This window comes from Alligator sinensis, unplaced genomic scaffold (assembly GCF_000455745.1).
Source record: "Alligator sinensis unplaced genomic scaffold, ASM45574v1 scaffold117_1, whole genome shotgun sequence".
In the NCBI taxonomy this organism is placed as follows: Eukaryota; Metazoa; Chordata; order Crocodylia; family Alligatoridae; genus Alligator; species Alligator sinensis.
In genome coordinates, this window is record NW_005841855.1 from 90728 (window position 1) to 108345 (window position 17618).

General features: G+C 41.2%; 1 protein-coding gene across 7 annotated transcripts in view; it reads left to right on the plus strand.

Moving 5' to 3' along the window:
- LOC102386555 (laminin subunit alpha-3) overlaps positions 1-17618 on the plus strand; it is a 134312-nt gene that overhangs the window by 41585 nt on the left and 75109 nt on the right. For 6 of the 7 annotated variants that reach the window (XM_025213874.1, XM_025213868.1, XM_025213877.1 and 3 more), the window contains 9 exons: positions 3043-3140; positions 5949-6117; positions 6512-6638; positions 6718-6857; positions 8475-8590; positions 11177-11388; positions 12201-12405; positions 15813-15957; positions 16915-17055. In XM_025213874.1, the coding sequence (XP_025069659.1) occupies positions 3043-3140; positions 5949-6117; positions 6512-6638; positions 6718-6857; positions 8475-8590; positions 11177-11388; positions 12201-12405; positions 15813-15957; positions 16915-17055 (1353 nt within the window). Of the gene's footprint in view, positions 1-1712; positions 1737-3042; positions 3141-5948; positions 6118-6511; positions 6639-6717; positions 6858-8474; positions 8591-11176; positions 11389-12200; positions 12406-15812; positions 15958-16914; positions 17056-17618 lie in introns of those variants that run through there. The other variant, XM_025213890.1, reaches the window with a different exon arrangement.

The following is a 17618-nucleotide window of genomic DNA, read 5'->3' on the forward strand; positions in this document are numbered from 1 at the left end:
ACCCTCTCCAGGTTATCCACATCCCTCTTGAAGTGCGGCGCCCAGAATTGCACGCAGTACTCCAACTGCGGTCTGACCAGCGCCCGATAGAGGGGAATTATTACCTCCTTGGACCTATTCATCATGCATCTGCTGATGCATGATAAAGTGCCATTGGCTTTTTTGATGGCTTCGTCACACTGCCGACTCATGTTCATCTTGGAGTCCACTAGGACTCCAAGATCCCTTTCCACTTCTGTGCCACCCAGCAGGTTATTCCCTAGGCTGTAGGTGTGCTGGACATTTTTCCTCCCTAGGTGCAGCACTTTGCATTTCTCCTTGTTGAACTTCATTCTGTTGTTTTCTGCCCACTTGTCCAACCTGTCCAGATCTGCTTGCAGCTGTTCCCTTCCCTCCGGTGTGTCCACATCTCCCCATAGCTTTGTGTCATCTGCAAACTTGGACAGAGTACATTTCACTCCCTCGTCCAAGTCACTGATGAAGACATTAAAGAGTATCGGTCCAAAGACCGAACCCTGTGGGACCCCACTTCCCACACCCTTCCAGGTTGAAACCGACCCATCCACCACAACTCTCTGGGTGCGACCCTCCAGCTAATTCGCCACCCACCGGACTGTGTAGTCATCCAAGTCACAGCCTCTTAACTTATTCACCAGTACAGGGTGGGATACCGTATCGAAGGCCTTGCTGAAGTCTAAGTATACGACATCCACCCCTCCTCCTGTGTCCAGGCATTTCGTAACCTGGTCATAAAAAGAAACTAGATTGGTCAGGCACGATCTGCCTGCTACGAACCCGTGCTGGTTTCCCCTCATCATAATTTGTCCTGCCGGGCTCTCACAAATGTGAGCCTTGATAATTTTTTCAAAGACTTTGCCAAGGATGGAGATGAGACTGACTGGCCTATAGTTGCCCGGGTCCTCCTTCCTCCCCTTTTTGAAAATGGGGACCACGTTGGCCCTTTTCCAGTCCTATACAGCTCATTAAAATCCAGAGTGTAATCACAAGAAGTTCCAAGAAAGTAGTATGAATAAGAACAGAATCTAGCCACAAATTATTGTATACAGCACAGGATAACACATTCTTTGTTTACTCTTGTTGGAGGGCATTGTTCAGAATTAATTAATTAAGACTGTCTGGAATGTCTGTTCTCTCTCACTAGTGATTCCCATGTTATCAAGATCAATAGGCAAAAGATATGGACTAACATGAACTTCTGTTGTACTGATTTAGAATGCAAACTCCTCTGAGAACAAAAAATATAGACCTTGCCCCATATTTCTGAATATTCTCTTTAAATTCAGGAAATGTGATTTCCAAATACACATAAGAAATACACATTTGTAAGAAGAAAGTTCATTAGTAGCTAATCAAGTGGAAGGATGGGCTGCCTTTGCTATGCAGTTAATGTTCTGGAGTTTGTGAGTTGAAGAGCCTGACAAGTCAGGTTACAGGGAAGAGAGATACTGGAGAAGCCACTCCTATTTTTTTTAGTTCAGAGGTTGGTCCAAATAGTAAATGCAAACAGTCTTTATGTGATCAGAGTTCAAAGAGAGTTTCTTATACTCTGTTTTTGTTCCTCCCATAGTGATATGAATGAGGTGTCCAAATCCAGACAGTGACTAATGTCTACGGTTCATTTTTTTACTAGCTCCTCCTAAAGGTGTAGTTCAAAGCAGCTGAGCCTAGCCCTGTTCTACCACTAGCTGTGTTTCCTTCCATCTTTACCAACCAAGGTAGACATCTGCAGCTGACTCTTTGCTTGTGAACAAGGATTTTATTTCTCTGCCTTGTAGCTACTTAGAAGGCCTCACATACCCCATTAGTAAGTCCTAAAACACTGTCCTAATATTTTCTTTTAAGCTTTATTTCTCACCACATTAAGCAAAGGTGTCATCCACCTATAAAGTTGTTTTTCATTATTCAAAGCAGTTACTTTACTACACATCAGGGTATTTTGGTCTTCCTTTTTAGGTAATTCATGTACAAACACATCCTTTACATATTTTTATTAGTTTTTTAATGAAAAAATTAAGTCAGGTTGCTCTAGTTTTGCCTAGAGATGAGCTCTTAATACAAAGTGATACTTTAGCGCTATTGAAATACAGCTTATTCATGGACTGCATGCTAACACCTTCTCCCACTTTAGTAGAACTTGAAAAGTATATCTAGGCTAAGTACAGACAGCCAAAAAGCCTGAGGTTAAATCGATTCAATCTTTGCAGGTTAGTCTAAGCTGCATAGATTGAACTGATAAGCAAGTGAATAGACATTCACTTTTGATTCTGGAAATGCAGCCACATGCCTGCAGTGGCTCAGGCAAGAAGCTAGTGGGCACTAGAGCATGCCTCCCTGCTCAGCTGGAGCAGACACCTTGGGCCAAGGTTAGCCTGCCTACCCTGCAAGGGGAGGGTTTGTGGGGGAGGTGCAAAGCGTCTTGGGATGCTGAGGGTCTATGAGGTAACTTGAATCTGGAGGGGATCTGCGACAGAAGTTCAATAAACCGATTTAACCTAAATCAGTTAAATCTGATACTACACCCACCCAGATTTATCTTAAACCAGTTTCAGTCATTTTGAAAGTGTTTTATGTGCACCGAACTTTTGTTGTGTTACAGGTTTGAACTGGTTTCTGATCACTTATACTGGTTTATGTGTAATATTTATCCCTAGCCTAGTGTCCAAAAGGACATATGACTGCAAGTGAGGGCATTATATCCTTTTCTCTCAACCTGTCCTGTGTGCTCATTGGCCACATAATCGAAGAGTTTTGTCCTGGGTACTTTTTGATTTCATTACTACATGTGTCTTCACAACCCTACCAGGGTATATGGGGAAGCAATATCGTCTTAACTTTATAGTTCGAGAAGTCAGGTACAGAGAAATCAAATTCCTGCTAAAAAGCCCTAACCACAGGTCCAAACATTTTTCCCCAGTTTTCGTCATATTGCATATGCACAAGGAGACAACATTACAATTTATAAGCAGCTGTCTAAAAGGATAAGAGTATTAACTGACTCATACCTATTTGTTTGCTTTTCAGCACAAAATCTGTATTATACCAGCTGAAGAATTTTCTCTAGAATATGTGGATCCTGAAGTACTCTGCATAGCTACTTATCAAAGTTTTCTTAATCAAAGGTAATTTGCCTTCCTCTTTCCTTCATTCTTCCTGAAGACCTTGAAAGAGAGAGACGTGTGTAGAGTAATATTTTATTGCCTTTATGACTGAAAGTTTGTTCTGTGACTCGCAGCTGATCCTGAGACAAGATATTTCAGGGTAATGTTTGAAAAGAGATAAAGTCTTTGTGTTAATCTATGCAGTCTTTATTCAGGATTTAGTTAATACCTTCACTGGTAGGTTCCTGGGCTGTCTGCACTGATTTATGTTATAGCTTTAAGGAAAACCTGGCTATGTGTGTATACATCTGTGTGTATACTGATATACAGTAAAGCTACGATGCCTAAGTCAGCTTTGTGAATCTAGTTCTAAGGTATTCCGTGATATTTTAGCAATGTAATAGGGTATTAAAGTGAGAAAAGCTATAATCAATTTTTTGGATGGTAGAAAGGAATTGGTGACTAAATCCAATAATTTTCAAATACAGGAATAATATTAAGATACTTGGCACTTGAGACCTTTTAAAAAGTCTAACATGTGACCTTTTTTTTTGGTTTCCACACAGTGCACAGCATTTATTTCCAATCCTGTTCATCCTGGAGGGATTAGATTATTACACCTGGTACTAACTCTAGCTGCCTAACTACAATTGCTGGCACTTATACATGGTTTAGGATTTTTTTTTGCCCTGCAGTGAAATAGAATCAGCTTGTACACATACCTGTGGGAAATGAAATGTTGGCAGCACTTCCCACTTTTTAGCTCAGTAGGGCACTCCTTGGGTTAGGGCACTTGGCCAGGAGGAAGGGAAGGAGGAGGGGAAGACCTGCCTAGACCCATGTCACCCAGATGAGGTTTGAATATACATTTCCTGCTTCCCAGCAGAGTGTTCCAACCACAAGGCCATGGGCCAAGCATTTCCAAGACTCCTTCTCCAGCCCTCCTCTTGAAGATGGGTCATTGGGCAGCCAAGAAGAAGATATGTAGGGTTAGGAGGGCGTGTGGCTTGATAAGATGGCTGCTGCCCTGGAAGGGAGGGGTTTCTGGCTTCTGCTGGAGGCCCCTGCTCATCTTATGGTAGAGGCTTTCCCAGTGCTGTTTGCCCAATGAGAAGTGCAGCTGGCCAGCTTAAAATATGTCATAAAATAAGACAGGTGAAATTATGTGTATGTACCTTTTATTTGTGGTTTTGTGAATATACATTGCTTTTTATAATTTTCATCCTTATTGCTGTTTCAACATAAATCATTTACTTGAATGGTATTGTTCTTTTAAAAAAAACATTATTAGCTGACTTCATTTTTAATTTTGTGATTGGGTTTATTGTTTACAAAATGGAAAGATTGGCACAGTTTATTCATATTGTAAGCAGATGTTTTGCAAGATTTCCTGCACAGGCCTGGCAAAGGCACCTCACTCAGTTCTGGGCCTGGAACCTACCAGCCATTCTAGTTCTGGGTTGTTCTTGAGCAGTGATTGATGACTGTCACAAGAAGTGAATAAATACTCTATTGAAATCCAGTTAATTTTCACTTGCAGCCCTAAATACAATTTTTGGGTCAAAAATAAATTTACTTAGAAAATGGATATTTAATATATTGTTCCCACTGTGGAGATGTGTTGTTCATATACTTTAGCTTTGTTTCAACAAACAGTTAAGCAGAATTTGTACTTGGCTTTTAAATCCATGATTTCACCTGTGTGAAGCAGCTAGTATTTGCTTCAGATTCAGCCGATTCGGGGGACAGTGATTTGAGTTGGCGATTTGAATCACTGTCCCAAATTGATTAGGCTGAATCTGATTTGGAGATTTGGCTGCTGCTGAATCAGCCGCATCTCCGAATCGCACAGGCCTCACCCCACTCCCGCTCTCCCAGCCCCGCCCAGCCCCAGCTCCCAGCTCTTTGAAAAAAAAAAAGCCCCTATTTATCAGCTGCTGCTAGGTGGGGGGGTGATCCTCACTGCTAGGTTGGGGGGTGATCCTCACTGCTGCTAGGTGGGGGGGGCTCTGTCATGCAGCATGGGGCAGTGGGTGGCAGTGGGGATGCCCCCCTCTGCCTGGCAGCAGCCGGTGAGTAGGGGCTTTTTTTTTTAAACAACCGGGAACTGGGGCTGGGCAAGGCAGCTATGGGGGGGTGGGGGGCTGGGACAGTGGGCAGGGGTCAGGACCCCACCCCCTACTTACCAGCATGGAGTCTGGGTCCAGCTCCCTGCTGCAGCCAGCAGGGACTGCCCAAATCGCCAAAGCTCTCCGAATCTTTTCTGAATTGATTCAGACCTTTTAATTGGTCCCCTGATTCAATTCAGATTTGGAGATTCGGCCACTGAATCGGGCTGAATCTCCTTCAGATCAAATCAGTACCTGAAGCTTTGCACAGCCCTAATGATCAGTCCCATTTTTATGGGGAATATTTCTACATTTACAGTCATGCACGTCTGCAAGAATTTGTAGGATCAGGACTTTCAATATTAATTTAGATTCTTTTCTTTGTGACTTGCTTAGATCACTAAAATTTACTTTATATTGTTCTGACACCACTGGTTATATTTGCATTTGTTTCACAAATCCTTAACAGTTAAGCTACTTATCATATGATAGTTTTGAGTAAATACAACTATTATATTTACATTGGTTTAATTCACTGAAAATAATCTTGTTTTTGCTTAATATCAATCATGTAGAATCCCAAAGAGTAACATTAGTTATATTTTATTATTAAGTGTACATGTTCTAATGTATTAACTTCTACCACCATGCCTGATTTCTATTTATTTTACTTAAGAAATTTTCCCTGCCCCACAAATAATTAATATAATTCTATTTTTAGTGCTTCATGCATTCCCTCAGTGTATGGAACTCCGTTAATGGCCTTGCTTTTGGACGTACTCAGGAATGGGAAAATTTCAGAAGTGCAGAGAAATGTACTATACGATCCATTGAGTGCTCCTTTACCTTCTGCTAACACAGTTAAAGGAGTAACCTTGACATCGGTACAGGTAGTTCATATTTTGAATGTTATTGTTTCTAGGGAACAGAGTGTATTGTGGGTAGTTAAGCAGACTGAGCACAACATGAAACCTAAACTTAAATGATATTTTACAGCCAAAATATGGAGATATGTTATCCCCAGTGGAAAAAGTGCAGAGCAGAAACAAAAAAATTGGAACCAAGCTTAATTCTAAACATAATGTAATAGTTTCATAGATTGTGAAAATGAAAAAAAGGAATATAATCGCTCTGAGGATTTAACATGGGGACTGATCCTGGAGGAGGCCCTTCTCCTCCTTAGAGGTTCTGTGCTCTGTCAGCTTTCATTGCAACTGGCCCAGAGCATAATGACAATTCATTCACAAAACAAATGCATAAACGTAGCTGGTTTTGTTTCTCCAGAACCAGATTACCTTGAGTGGGAGAGTGCCACATGTGGGCAGATATGTATTTGTTATACATTTTTATCAGCCAGACCATCCAACATTTCCTGTGGAGGTACTTGTGGATGGGGGACGTCCCTGGTCAGGTGAGTAGCCCTGTGTATTAGTTTAACTTTTTTTCCCTTTTCAGCAGTTTAGCACACTAGACCTTAACATTTCTTTTAGGTTTTGCCAATGCTTTGTTCTGCCCTCATGTGTTTGGCTGTCGAGACCAGGTGATTGCAGAAAACCAAATAGAACTTGACATTCCTGGACCTGACATCTCTGTTACTTTGAAGATTCCCAATGGCAAAACATTGGTTTTGGTATGTTTGTTAAATTTATGGGTGTGGTAGTATTCTTTTTATGTTTGCTATTCATTTAGAGAGAGAGAGAGAGAGAACCAAAAATAAGAACTTGTGATATTGGGTAATAGGTATTTTCCCATATTTTGGTCCAAATTTGACCCAAATCCACTTTCTGTCAGTAGACAGATAAAGAGCACTTATGCAGCTAACTTCAGCAATGCACAGGTATTCAGGGCCAGACTCATATTTTAGATCCTACTTCCCCTGTGCAACTTGCCTTGTCCCTCAGAACATAGTCAGAAGGGATCCACTCAAACCAGCTTAACTCCTTGTCCTTTGGAGTATACTCAGAAAGGAACCACTCCAGCTGTTTATGCCCTATTGTAGTCCTATTCCATCTAGGAAGGCACATAAGATTGTAGTTAGACATTACAATTACTCTAAGGAATATTAGGCTGTGTTAAAGTTAGCACATGCTGTGAGCAGTCACACATTAAGGTTCAATATCCTCTCTAGCATGCACTGCTCTGTCCTGTTCCTAGAGGACTGGTGAGGTGTGGTTAGGAGTTAACTCCATTCTTGTCTTGCTCACCTGCTCTCCAGGGTACTGTATATTCCAGGAATGGTCCCACAGCCTGGATTGGGCCTGCCAGCCCCTGCCTGCCAAGGTTGGGTCCTTGCTGGTCCAGATTGGGTCTCTGGCAGCTCTGGTCAGAACTACCAGCCCCTGTCTGCCTGGATTGTGTCCCCACCAGCCCAGATCAGGCCGTGACCCCTTCCTCCATCCCAGGGCCAGGCTCTAGTCCCTGAACACCTGCTTCCTGCCCTCCATTCTCCCCAGCTTCCTTGCAACTCTCCACTTACCTGTGGCTGCTGGTATTGTCCCAGGAAAGCAAACAGAAAAGGGAAATCCATCTACCACTGCTGCCACCACCACTGCTCTCCAACCTGGAGAGCAGTAGTGGTGGCAGCAAGCAGATGGGTTCCCCTTCTCTGTCTGCTCCCCCAGGACAACACTAGCAGGGCAGGGAGTGAACCCTGAGGGACTGGGGGTGGTAGTGGGCGGGGGGTGACCTCCAAGGGACTGGAGGGGCAGGGGATGGGGAAGCCCCAGGGTGGAGGGAAAGGGAAGAAGAATCCTTACTTCTAGGGCTCCCCCAGCTGCCATTTCTGCTGTCATTCTGTGGTAGGATAGTGTTCATGTAGGGAAGGCTGGGAGTGGGACCTCCTGAGATAGTGGAGGACTGCTCCCAACTTGTCCGGGCCCCGCGGAGCAATCTAACACGTCTGCAGCAAGAACTGCCCAAAATTAGAGATAATCCTCTCTGGAAGAGAGCTCTCTGTGACAGGCTCAGAGGGCACTTAGTCTGTGTTTTCCAGACCTAATGCATGAACACTCCTAATTTAAGAGCCCTTAACAAGTGTGAAAGATAATATGTAACAACACCCTAACTCTTTGTAAATGTTAGCCCTCTAAGTGCTATTTACCCACCTAAAGGGGAGCTAGATTTGTGCCTTAGTGTTTTATAGGCAATCCGGGTAGAGAATGGAAGTACACTTTAATATATAAATATATTAGTTTATTGCTTCTGTTTTTATATGAAAGATTAAATCGAATTTTCTTGCTGTTTTAAGGAACATGTTTTAGTCATTCCGGCAGATAGCTACAGCCCTAACATTCTTCAAATAAGAACTGTGGACAAGTCATTTGATTTTATCAACCAATGTGGAGGAAACAGTTTTTATATTGAGTAAGCATCACTTTCTGAAACGATGAACATTTTACAGTGTGACGAGTTATTATTGCTATTTCATAATGCAACTCTTAAAAATTGTGTCATTGTGCTATGTGGGCATGTATTACATGACTGATGCTGGACCATTAAATCTCTATGGGGAATTAAAATATTGCCCTATAGCTCTCCATGTCTTCACACTGTAAATCAAGTCTAAAGGGAGAATGTTATTGTTTAGTGTACAGAAACAGAAAATTGCTGCTGTCTATCTTTTGTATTTCTAAAATGTCAGTCACCAGGTACTTTCTTTGTATACATGTACTTCTTTGGAAAAAAAGTATTGAATTAACTGGGTTTGTAGACCAGTTCACTAATACTGTTAGTTTAAGTATTTTCATGCATGTATATTTCTATGTTGCTGTTGTTCCAGAGACATATTTTAGAGAGAGAACTTTTAATTAAGCCACTACAGAAAATAGTCAGGTATTATTCTTTGTGTGATTATCTGTGTGAAAGTCCTCACTATGGATATGCATGTGTTTCAAGCACTGGTTAAAATAAGTTTTTCCATTGCAATGTCAAATGCACTGTAGACCCACCCCTTGTGCCTTCTGCTGTGGGATTAAAGGGTAGCTTAAACTTTGTACTCTGTAGTTCTTTTCAACAGTCTTGGTTAGATCTGGAAAACTCTTCAGCCATTTTTTGCAGCTTGCATATCTACTAGAGGTCTTCCCTTCAAAGTATTGCTTCATTAGGGATGTAATTATTCATTATTTTTTCTCTTTAAGCAGAAGGAAAGAGAGAATATTGTTTTGTTAGCCTCCTTTCTCTTTGGTATGGTTTGTCTCCTTTCAGATCCTCCTGTCACACACTTTAATTTTGACTCTCTTACTGGTACTGCCATTTTGATGCTCAATCTTTTCCTCCTGTAAACCTTCCTGCCCAAACCTTTGATCCTACAAGCATGCTGCGAAAGGAGACGGAGCTCAGTCCAGAGAATCATCTTAGTCCCTGAGTGGCTGAGGCAGTTTTAGTACTAAGACATTTGGCTGATGTCAGTGAAGAGCTGCAAGGTTCTGTCCCTGGTCTCAGACCTCATTTCCCAGGTCAGAGGGAGAATACTTCACGTAGCAGGAAGGACTCCACATGATGTGCTTACCTAGCTAAGTGGACCACATTTTTCAGCTCAGACAGAAAACCTTAGCCTTGGCTAGTCTTCTAGTTATGTTAGAACACTTCCTAAAGCTAAAGCCTGCAGACTTTTCCATAAGTCTGTCAGAGTTCACCTCGAGACTGTCTTGGTCCACCTGGTTCATAGGCAGCGCATATTTTTTTTCACGTAAACATCTTGAGATTAATCAAGGACCTGACCAGGTTTCTCCCTATTTCACAGTGGGTGCGTCTACACGAGAGGCTACTGCACAGTGGTTGCTGCTTATTTATTTAGTACCTGTACAAATAATACAAGTACTAAACAAATGCACAGTAACCAAAGTTACAGCACAGTAGTGCTGGCAAATGCCTTTTAAGTAACACTACTGCACAGTAGTGTCTCGGCATGGTTTTTGCCATGCAGCACTACTGCGCAGTAGTGTCAGGCTACTGCGCAGACAGCATCTCATGTAGATGTGCCCAGTAAGATCTAAACTTGTTCATTAAGGGCATTTTTACACATGCAAGTGCTGGCTCTGTGATGCTTGCAGTTGTATAAGCAGTGAAATGCACATCAGCACTGACAAAATGGCAGCGGCCCACGTTTGAACTAAAACAGCTCGGAAAAGCTTTAGTTCAAAAGCACATTACTGCCATTTTATGCATGCTGACATGCATTTCGCCACTTATACAACTGCACGCGGCACAGAGCAGTTCACCTTAGCTCACATGTGGAGCAGGCTTGATTAATAGAGTCCTCTCTGAAGTGGCAGATCTCTCTGGTGCATCGCGGGAAAAAAAGTATGTACATAAATGCCCAATATATCTAATGCAGCTGCCATTTAAATCCAAGCTCTTTGCTTTACCATTCTATAAAAATAGCTTTTCTTGTAGGAATTTACTCTGCAAGAAGGATAGGTGAGATCCAAGCCCTCTTGGCAAGTCTTCTGGTACTATCCTTTACCATGACAAGGCATCAATAACATCAAGGCATCATGACAAGGCATCAGTTGTCAAAGAAGTTGGTTACTAAATTGCACCTCAGCCAACTAGCCAATTTGGTGCTGAACTTTACAAAGCACTGTGCGATTGTGGAAGCCTCCTAAGTAGATGTTATGTTTGATAAGTCGGTCCTTCAGTTACTGTTTAACTAGAGGTTTCTGAGACCCACTTTCAGGTAGGTGGGCGCTGCTTTTTGCTGTGAGGAAGAAAAAGCGTTCCCCTTTGTGGCAGCTCTTCAGACATTTGTAAACTGCTATGATGTCCTCTCTTAATTGCATAAAAGAGGGCTGGGGCTACAGTATATCCTGCACACATTGTTAAGGTGAAAAGTCTTGCCAGTGCTTGAAGTATGTGCGCACCCACAGTGATGATGCACAAATAGACAACACATCTCTAGATCCTGGCAAGTAACTTCTCTTTACATGATTTATACTTTTCTTTCAATAGCCCAGTAACTTCACCATCATTTTGTAAGGATTCTATGAGATCGCTGGTAGCTTTCTACAGCAATGGAGCATTGCCTTGTAATTGCCACAGAGCAGGTTCCATTAGCCCAACTTGCAACCCTTGGGGAGGACAGTGTGATTGCAAATCTAATATAATTGGTCGTCAGTGTAGTAGATGCCAAACTGGCTACTATGGATTTCCATTCTGCAAATGTAAGTATATTCTATGAGTATATTGTGGTCTTATATATTACATCCTGCAGCTTCATTTTGCACATTAGAGTTTGATTGTACAAGGTGCTAATTGATCTAACGCTGGTTGAGCAGAGCAGCTGCTTCGCATCATCAGAGGAGTAAGCCTGTTCACTTTAAACTCATGTCCTTAACATGAAGTAGGCTTTTAAGTGCTTTCCTGGATTGGGGCCAGCATGTTCATAAACTTGCTATTACAGTCCGTAAAGTCACTCCTCCAGAGATGAATGGTTTATTCTATACTCAATATTAAATAAACTTTCTAAAGCTTATTACCAGCTGTTGTGTCCCAGCTTATCCCAGCTTTTCCATAAATAAGCACATGTGGCATTAAATTAATAGCATTGACAGATTCATTAGTTACAGTACACAGCCTTGACAGTCTGTCTCTCCTGAATATTATATTATATGTTAATTGTATTGAAAACATGGTATCAAGTCCACCAAAACTATTGTTTGGTCAGTGTTTAGCAGACAGTGCCAGGAAATGTAAAACAATACTGGATGTGTTGAACTTGAGGAATCATTTTAAGGAAAAGTGCAGAGGTTCCAGGTTACTATTTGAAATTGCAGTTACTGTTACTAGCCTGAAATTCCTCTGACGTAAACCTTTGTAACTGTTGGAGCCAGCTAAGTGACAAAAACATAATGCTGGTAAAATATAGAGAAAAATGAGGCCCCACACACTTGTCTTGTTTTATATATACATTGAGTAAGAGTAATTTGTTTAAATTAAATACAATTAATTTGTAAAACATTTTCTCTTGCCCTAGTATGCAACTGCGGTCGACGTCTTTGTGATGACATAACTGGTAAATGTATTTGCCCCCCTCAAACGGTGAAGCCCAAGTGTGAAGTGTGTGAGAAACGGTTCTTCAGCTACCATCCTGTTGTTGGCTGTGAAAGCTGCAACTGTTCAAGCAAAGGAGTTGTGAATGTGGCAAACCCAGAATGTGATAAAAGCAGTGGGCAGTGCAAGTAAGTTTGCACTGTGGGACGAAACTTGTTTATTACTGATGCACTGGCAAATTATTACAAGTGCTTTGGTTCACTTCTCTTTTTTGCAGAAGATGGAAACATATTCTTATGTGGCTATATACAGTTTTATCCCATGTTAACCAATGGTTAGAATGTGGGTTTCTCAAGGAATCTGTAAATTTTTAGTAGAAACTCGGTTTGCTCTGGTAGCTGGTTGGTGGGAGTGGGACTCCTGGGCTTTATTTCCCTTGACTACTGACTTGCTGTGTGACTTGTGAGTAAATCATTGAACCCCTGTGCATCTCAAAGGGCATGTCTGTACTCCTTCCTCACAAGCATCTCAGCACACTCACTTTAGCTCACATACACCATACCTGGAAATGAGGTAGTGAACTCAACCTGAGGGCACAACCCACCACTGCTCTCCAGACCTTTGTCTTTTGTCTGCTTGAAAGTGGTGACAGCATGGGACACCCTGAGGGAAGTTTTGCTGCCTCATTTCTGTGTTACATGTGTGAAGTAGGGTTGTAGGGGAGTGCTTCTCAGTACTGGTCTCAAGAGCACATATAAACCTAATCAATGTTACATAGCAAGTTAGTGGCAGATCCAGGACTGTAAACCAGAATTTCTGACTGCCAGACATCTACTTTTAACCACTGGATACATTCCCTTCATGTTCTTAAATTGTTAATTTTTTACCCCACAGGGTGCTGTGAAGCCCAAGTAATGTTTGTAATGCTGATGAAAGATGTTATATAAGCAGTTTATATTGCTCTGTGGCAGGTGAAGAGGCTAAGCACCTTTGAAATTAGGCCATATATTCTTAATATCTGTTTGCTGACGTGAGAGTACACTCCTTAGATTTATCCTCTTATTTAGGTTGTATGAAAGACAACTGCAGAGAATTCTCTTAACTGCTAATGCTTGTCAGTCCTACCATTGTCACAGTTCTTTTCATTTGCCTGGGAAGATAAGAGCTCCTAAAGGCAAGCATGGCTCCTTTAATAGGCAGTAGGGTGTTTTTCCTAACTCTGATATAAGTTCTGGTGGAATACAGGTGTTCAAAGGCAGCTGAATTTGATTTGTCAATTCTGTATGTCGCTCCCAAGAATGGGTCTGAGCTTCCAACCCATATCAGAGTTTTTTAACAGAGCCCTCTATTTCACAATGTAACAACATATATCACTAGGGACCTACTTAACTCAAGGCAACAGAGAACCATTTTTGTGGCTTTGTCCCAGCACAAAGAGCAGGGATTTCCCAGTGGCCCCACCTCTCGGCACTGATTGGCAGGGGGGAGGTGGGGCAGCTGCCAGCTTGTCTGCTGCCCTTTTTATGCTGACTTGCCAGTCAAAGCCTTCCTGTTCCAGGTGGGCCTGCCCAGGAGGGGAAGACTTAATAAAAAATTATTTTTAAGGGTTTTTTTGTTGTTGTTTAGTTTTTGGTGGGGCTTTATTGTGGATTTCATGGGTAACCCTGGATTTTGCAGGCAACCCCAGATTTTGCAGTTTCTGTGAAATCTGCAAAACAGTGATTTGGGTGGGTCCCTATATACCATTTCTGAATCTTCTGAATCACTTCATTTTCTGAATCCAAAATTCTGTACCTGGAGTTATAGCCCTTTTTATACCAACATGATTGACCATTGCCCTTGTCCTCGGGACAAAATGGGAAGCTGTGTCCTCTACATCCTTACCAAACTGTGTATCTAACAGGTTTTATTAGTGAAACTCCTTTTATTTCAAATAAATTCAGGGTAACTCATAATTTTGCAAAAGAATTAACACATTTTTCTGGGTTATCTGGCCATGATTGTGAATTTTTTTTTTTTTTTACTTGGAGCCCAAGTAGTGAAAAGCTAATGAGAATAAATTTTGTAGGCAAATTCATTTTGAGGCAAAACCCAATGATTTGTCAGATCTCTCTGCAGAACACGAACCACTGAAGAGCCTGGTTAGCCGTTTCCTTCTCGTTGAAATGTTCAGTTCTGTGGATTGTAGCAAAGTCCAAAGTTCTAATTCTTTATGTAAATTTACTTCCTGTTATTGGATATATGGGTAACATGCCTAGAGATTGTGACAAGGCTCACCTACTATATGATGAAATGCTTAATCATGCTTATATGTTGTATCAAATGTAGTATTTTGTGTCCATACTTTTTAACAGTGTATTTCCATTTACTCAAATTTCTCAATTCTGAGCCAAGCACATATGAAAAATGTTGGATGTTGAGAGCCAGAGGAATTTAATTGCTGCTTGCCAAGGGGTTTTAAAAATGGTTTCAGCCCAGATAGACTCTTCAGATAAAGATATCGGGGGTTTACTTTACAAAGAACATTTGCTCCCTGAAATAATGCATTAGGGTTGCAGAGGGAGACTGTGGTAGGTGGTGGTTAGCATGGAGTTTAGTGATGGGGGGAAAGGTAAGTCACAGGATCCACATTTCTGTAAGTCCAGGTGCTTTACCACACTGTGCAGGTCCACTTCAGAGACTGAATTAGTAGCCACAAGGTAGAAGGAAGTTCTTTATAGTCTTGTGTTCTGGTTATGTTTCAAAGTCTGCTGGCAGACATTTCTGATAACTCAAATTAGAGAAAAGTACCGTATTTTCTCACATATAGTCCACGGGTTATATAAATTTTTACAAACATGACGGATGGGTGCAGGCTATACAAGGGTGCGGGCTATGCAGAGCCATTTATGCAAAAACAACTGTAGCAGAAGTTAATAAGTCCATTAATAATTGTTTGAATAGTATTTTCAGGTTATACAACATACTGGACAATGATGATACAAGTGCTATAGCAAAGATTTCGGCGCGAAAAACCCGCTTTTCCGTGTTCAAAAACAGCATTCTGTCCATTCTTTCGTTATATCCTTGTTTATCCACCCTTTCTTATTGCAAATAACTGCAACTCCATTTGGGATCTTTTCTCGGGGCATTGTTACCCATTTGAAAATAACCACAGGTTTTAACTTTACACCACCTGCGGTGCACGCTAGCACAATGGTGAAATGTGTTCATTCATGGCCCTTTGTTGATATTGCAATCGTCTTTTTACCGCGTCGATCAACTGTACGAGTTGCTGGGACCGAGTTGCCCTCGGTACCGACACTGTCAGGTGCAGGGAATACCTGGGTGCGGTCTATATATGGACTATTTTCCGAAAATACAGTTTTCCACGGATTATACATTGGTGCGGGTTATATCAATGTGCGGGCTATATGCGAGAAAATATGGTACTTGCCTGCAGCTGCTGTTCCTGAAGGATGATGCATTTGTTTAATGATCAGAGGCTCACTTCAAATCCAGCTGCTTTATGCTTTACTTTTTTCCCCACCTCTGTGACACCTTCTCCCTACACATTAAAACATAAATATTCCTGTGTTTTATTTTGTCAATAAAGATGCAGGGCAGGAATAACAGGGCGACAGTGTGACCGATGTGCTCCTGGTTCTTACGGTTTTCCAGATTGTGTTCCCTGTAACTGTAATAGAGATGGAACAGAGCCAAATGTTTGTGATCCACAGATGGGAGTTTGTCTTTGCAAGGTCAGTTAAATCAAGTTACTTGAAGCTTTGTAAACTTCAGTTTCCACATCAGTGCCTGTTTCATATTTTTAATAACAGAAATTTGCCATTTACAGAACTTACATAAGAATCAAATATAATTATGGCAAAAAGCCTCATAGCATTTGCATAGAATGTAAAGAATTTTTAAAAATGCACTTAATTAGTTTCACAGAACAGCAAACACTGGGGCAATGGATTAAGATATGACATTATTTCAGTACATATCTTCTCTGAAACCATATGTACTTGAAATAAATCTGCTTTTTGCAAATTTATCTGTTTATTTTATTTCAGTCAGGCTTCAGGCATTTTTTGCCACATGGTGTAGGTTGACATTTCATCACATGGATCCATGGAGTTTTCTGTTGCTGTGATTTGCATAAATTAAGCCCTATAAATGTGAACTTTCACAAGTATCCTTTTCAAGTATAGGTTTGGAAAAGTCAAGATGAGGATTCTGGCAGGGAAATCACCTGGCTTTATTGAGAGCTGGACCTGACTAATGTTCATTACTCAATAACGTGCCATATAGTAATTCCACTACATCTTTTTGCAGATTAAATTGAAAAAGACGTCTCACAATTTACCATAGTTTTTCATTGTCAAATATGTTTTATATGTACTCCAACAGCACTGGTAGTGTTCATTTGGGTCATACATTAAAAGAAAACCTGTTGTACATATAAAAGGCAAAGTTAGGAATAAGTTACTAGAGTAGAAGTTACCTTTTCAAAGGGGGCCATTTCATCTGCATTTGGAATACTATGTATGGAAGAAGGCTATAAGTAACAATTTTAAATCTATATTTTAATGTATTTTATAATTATTTAAATAAATGTTCTTGCAGAAACTTTTTTGTATGTGCAGGCTATTTTGGGATACTCACCAGAAACACTTAGAAACTTTTGTAAACTTCTTTTCATTGTTTTTTAATAGGAGAATGTTGAAGGTGTAAAATGTAGTATTTGCCGTCGAGGTTCATTTTATCTGAATCCTTCCAATCCCAAGGGCTGTACCTCTTGCTTTTGTTTTGGAGCAACGAACAACTGTCGCAGCACAAGTAATCGTAGAACTAAGGTATATTTAATGTAGTTTTTGGTTATAATCATGAACATGCACATATTTTATTAAGAATTTGTTTTCCAAAAGTGACAAACTGTATGCTGAATGCTGAAAATATGGAAATGTTCTATGGAAGCCCATGAGAAGTGTTGTTTACCCCATGAGATCCCACCTCTGCTGGAAAAAGTGCAAATTCTGGACATTCTCTAATGAGACTCACTCCAGACTCATATTAAGGACTACTCCTAGTCAGTGCAGCTATCACTAGATACTTGGTCTTTCAGGCTGGAGAAGTCAAAGATAGCTCAATGTGATGCTAGCCTCATCACTCCTTTGCACACTGCTGATTACAGAAGTTGAAGTGTATTAACTATGCTGGTCTGATGCACCATCTGGCTTAAGATGAACCTTTGCTGGTTTAAGTTAAACCAGACTCCCCCAGCATCCCAGCATGCTCTCTGGGCTGGGCTCTCTGCTCCAGGCAGCAGAGCTGGCCCTGCCCCCCTGTTCCCTGGCCAGAGCTCTGGCAAAGACTGCAGGTACAGCAGAATCTGCTTGGCTTCCCTCTGCCCCCCCCC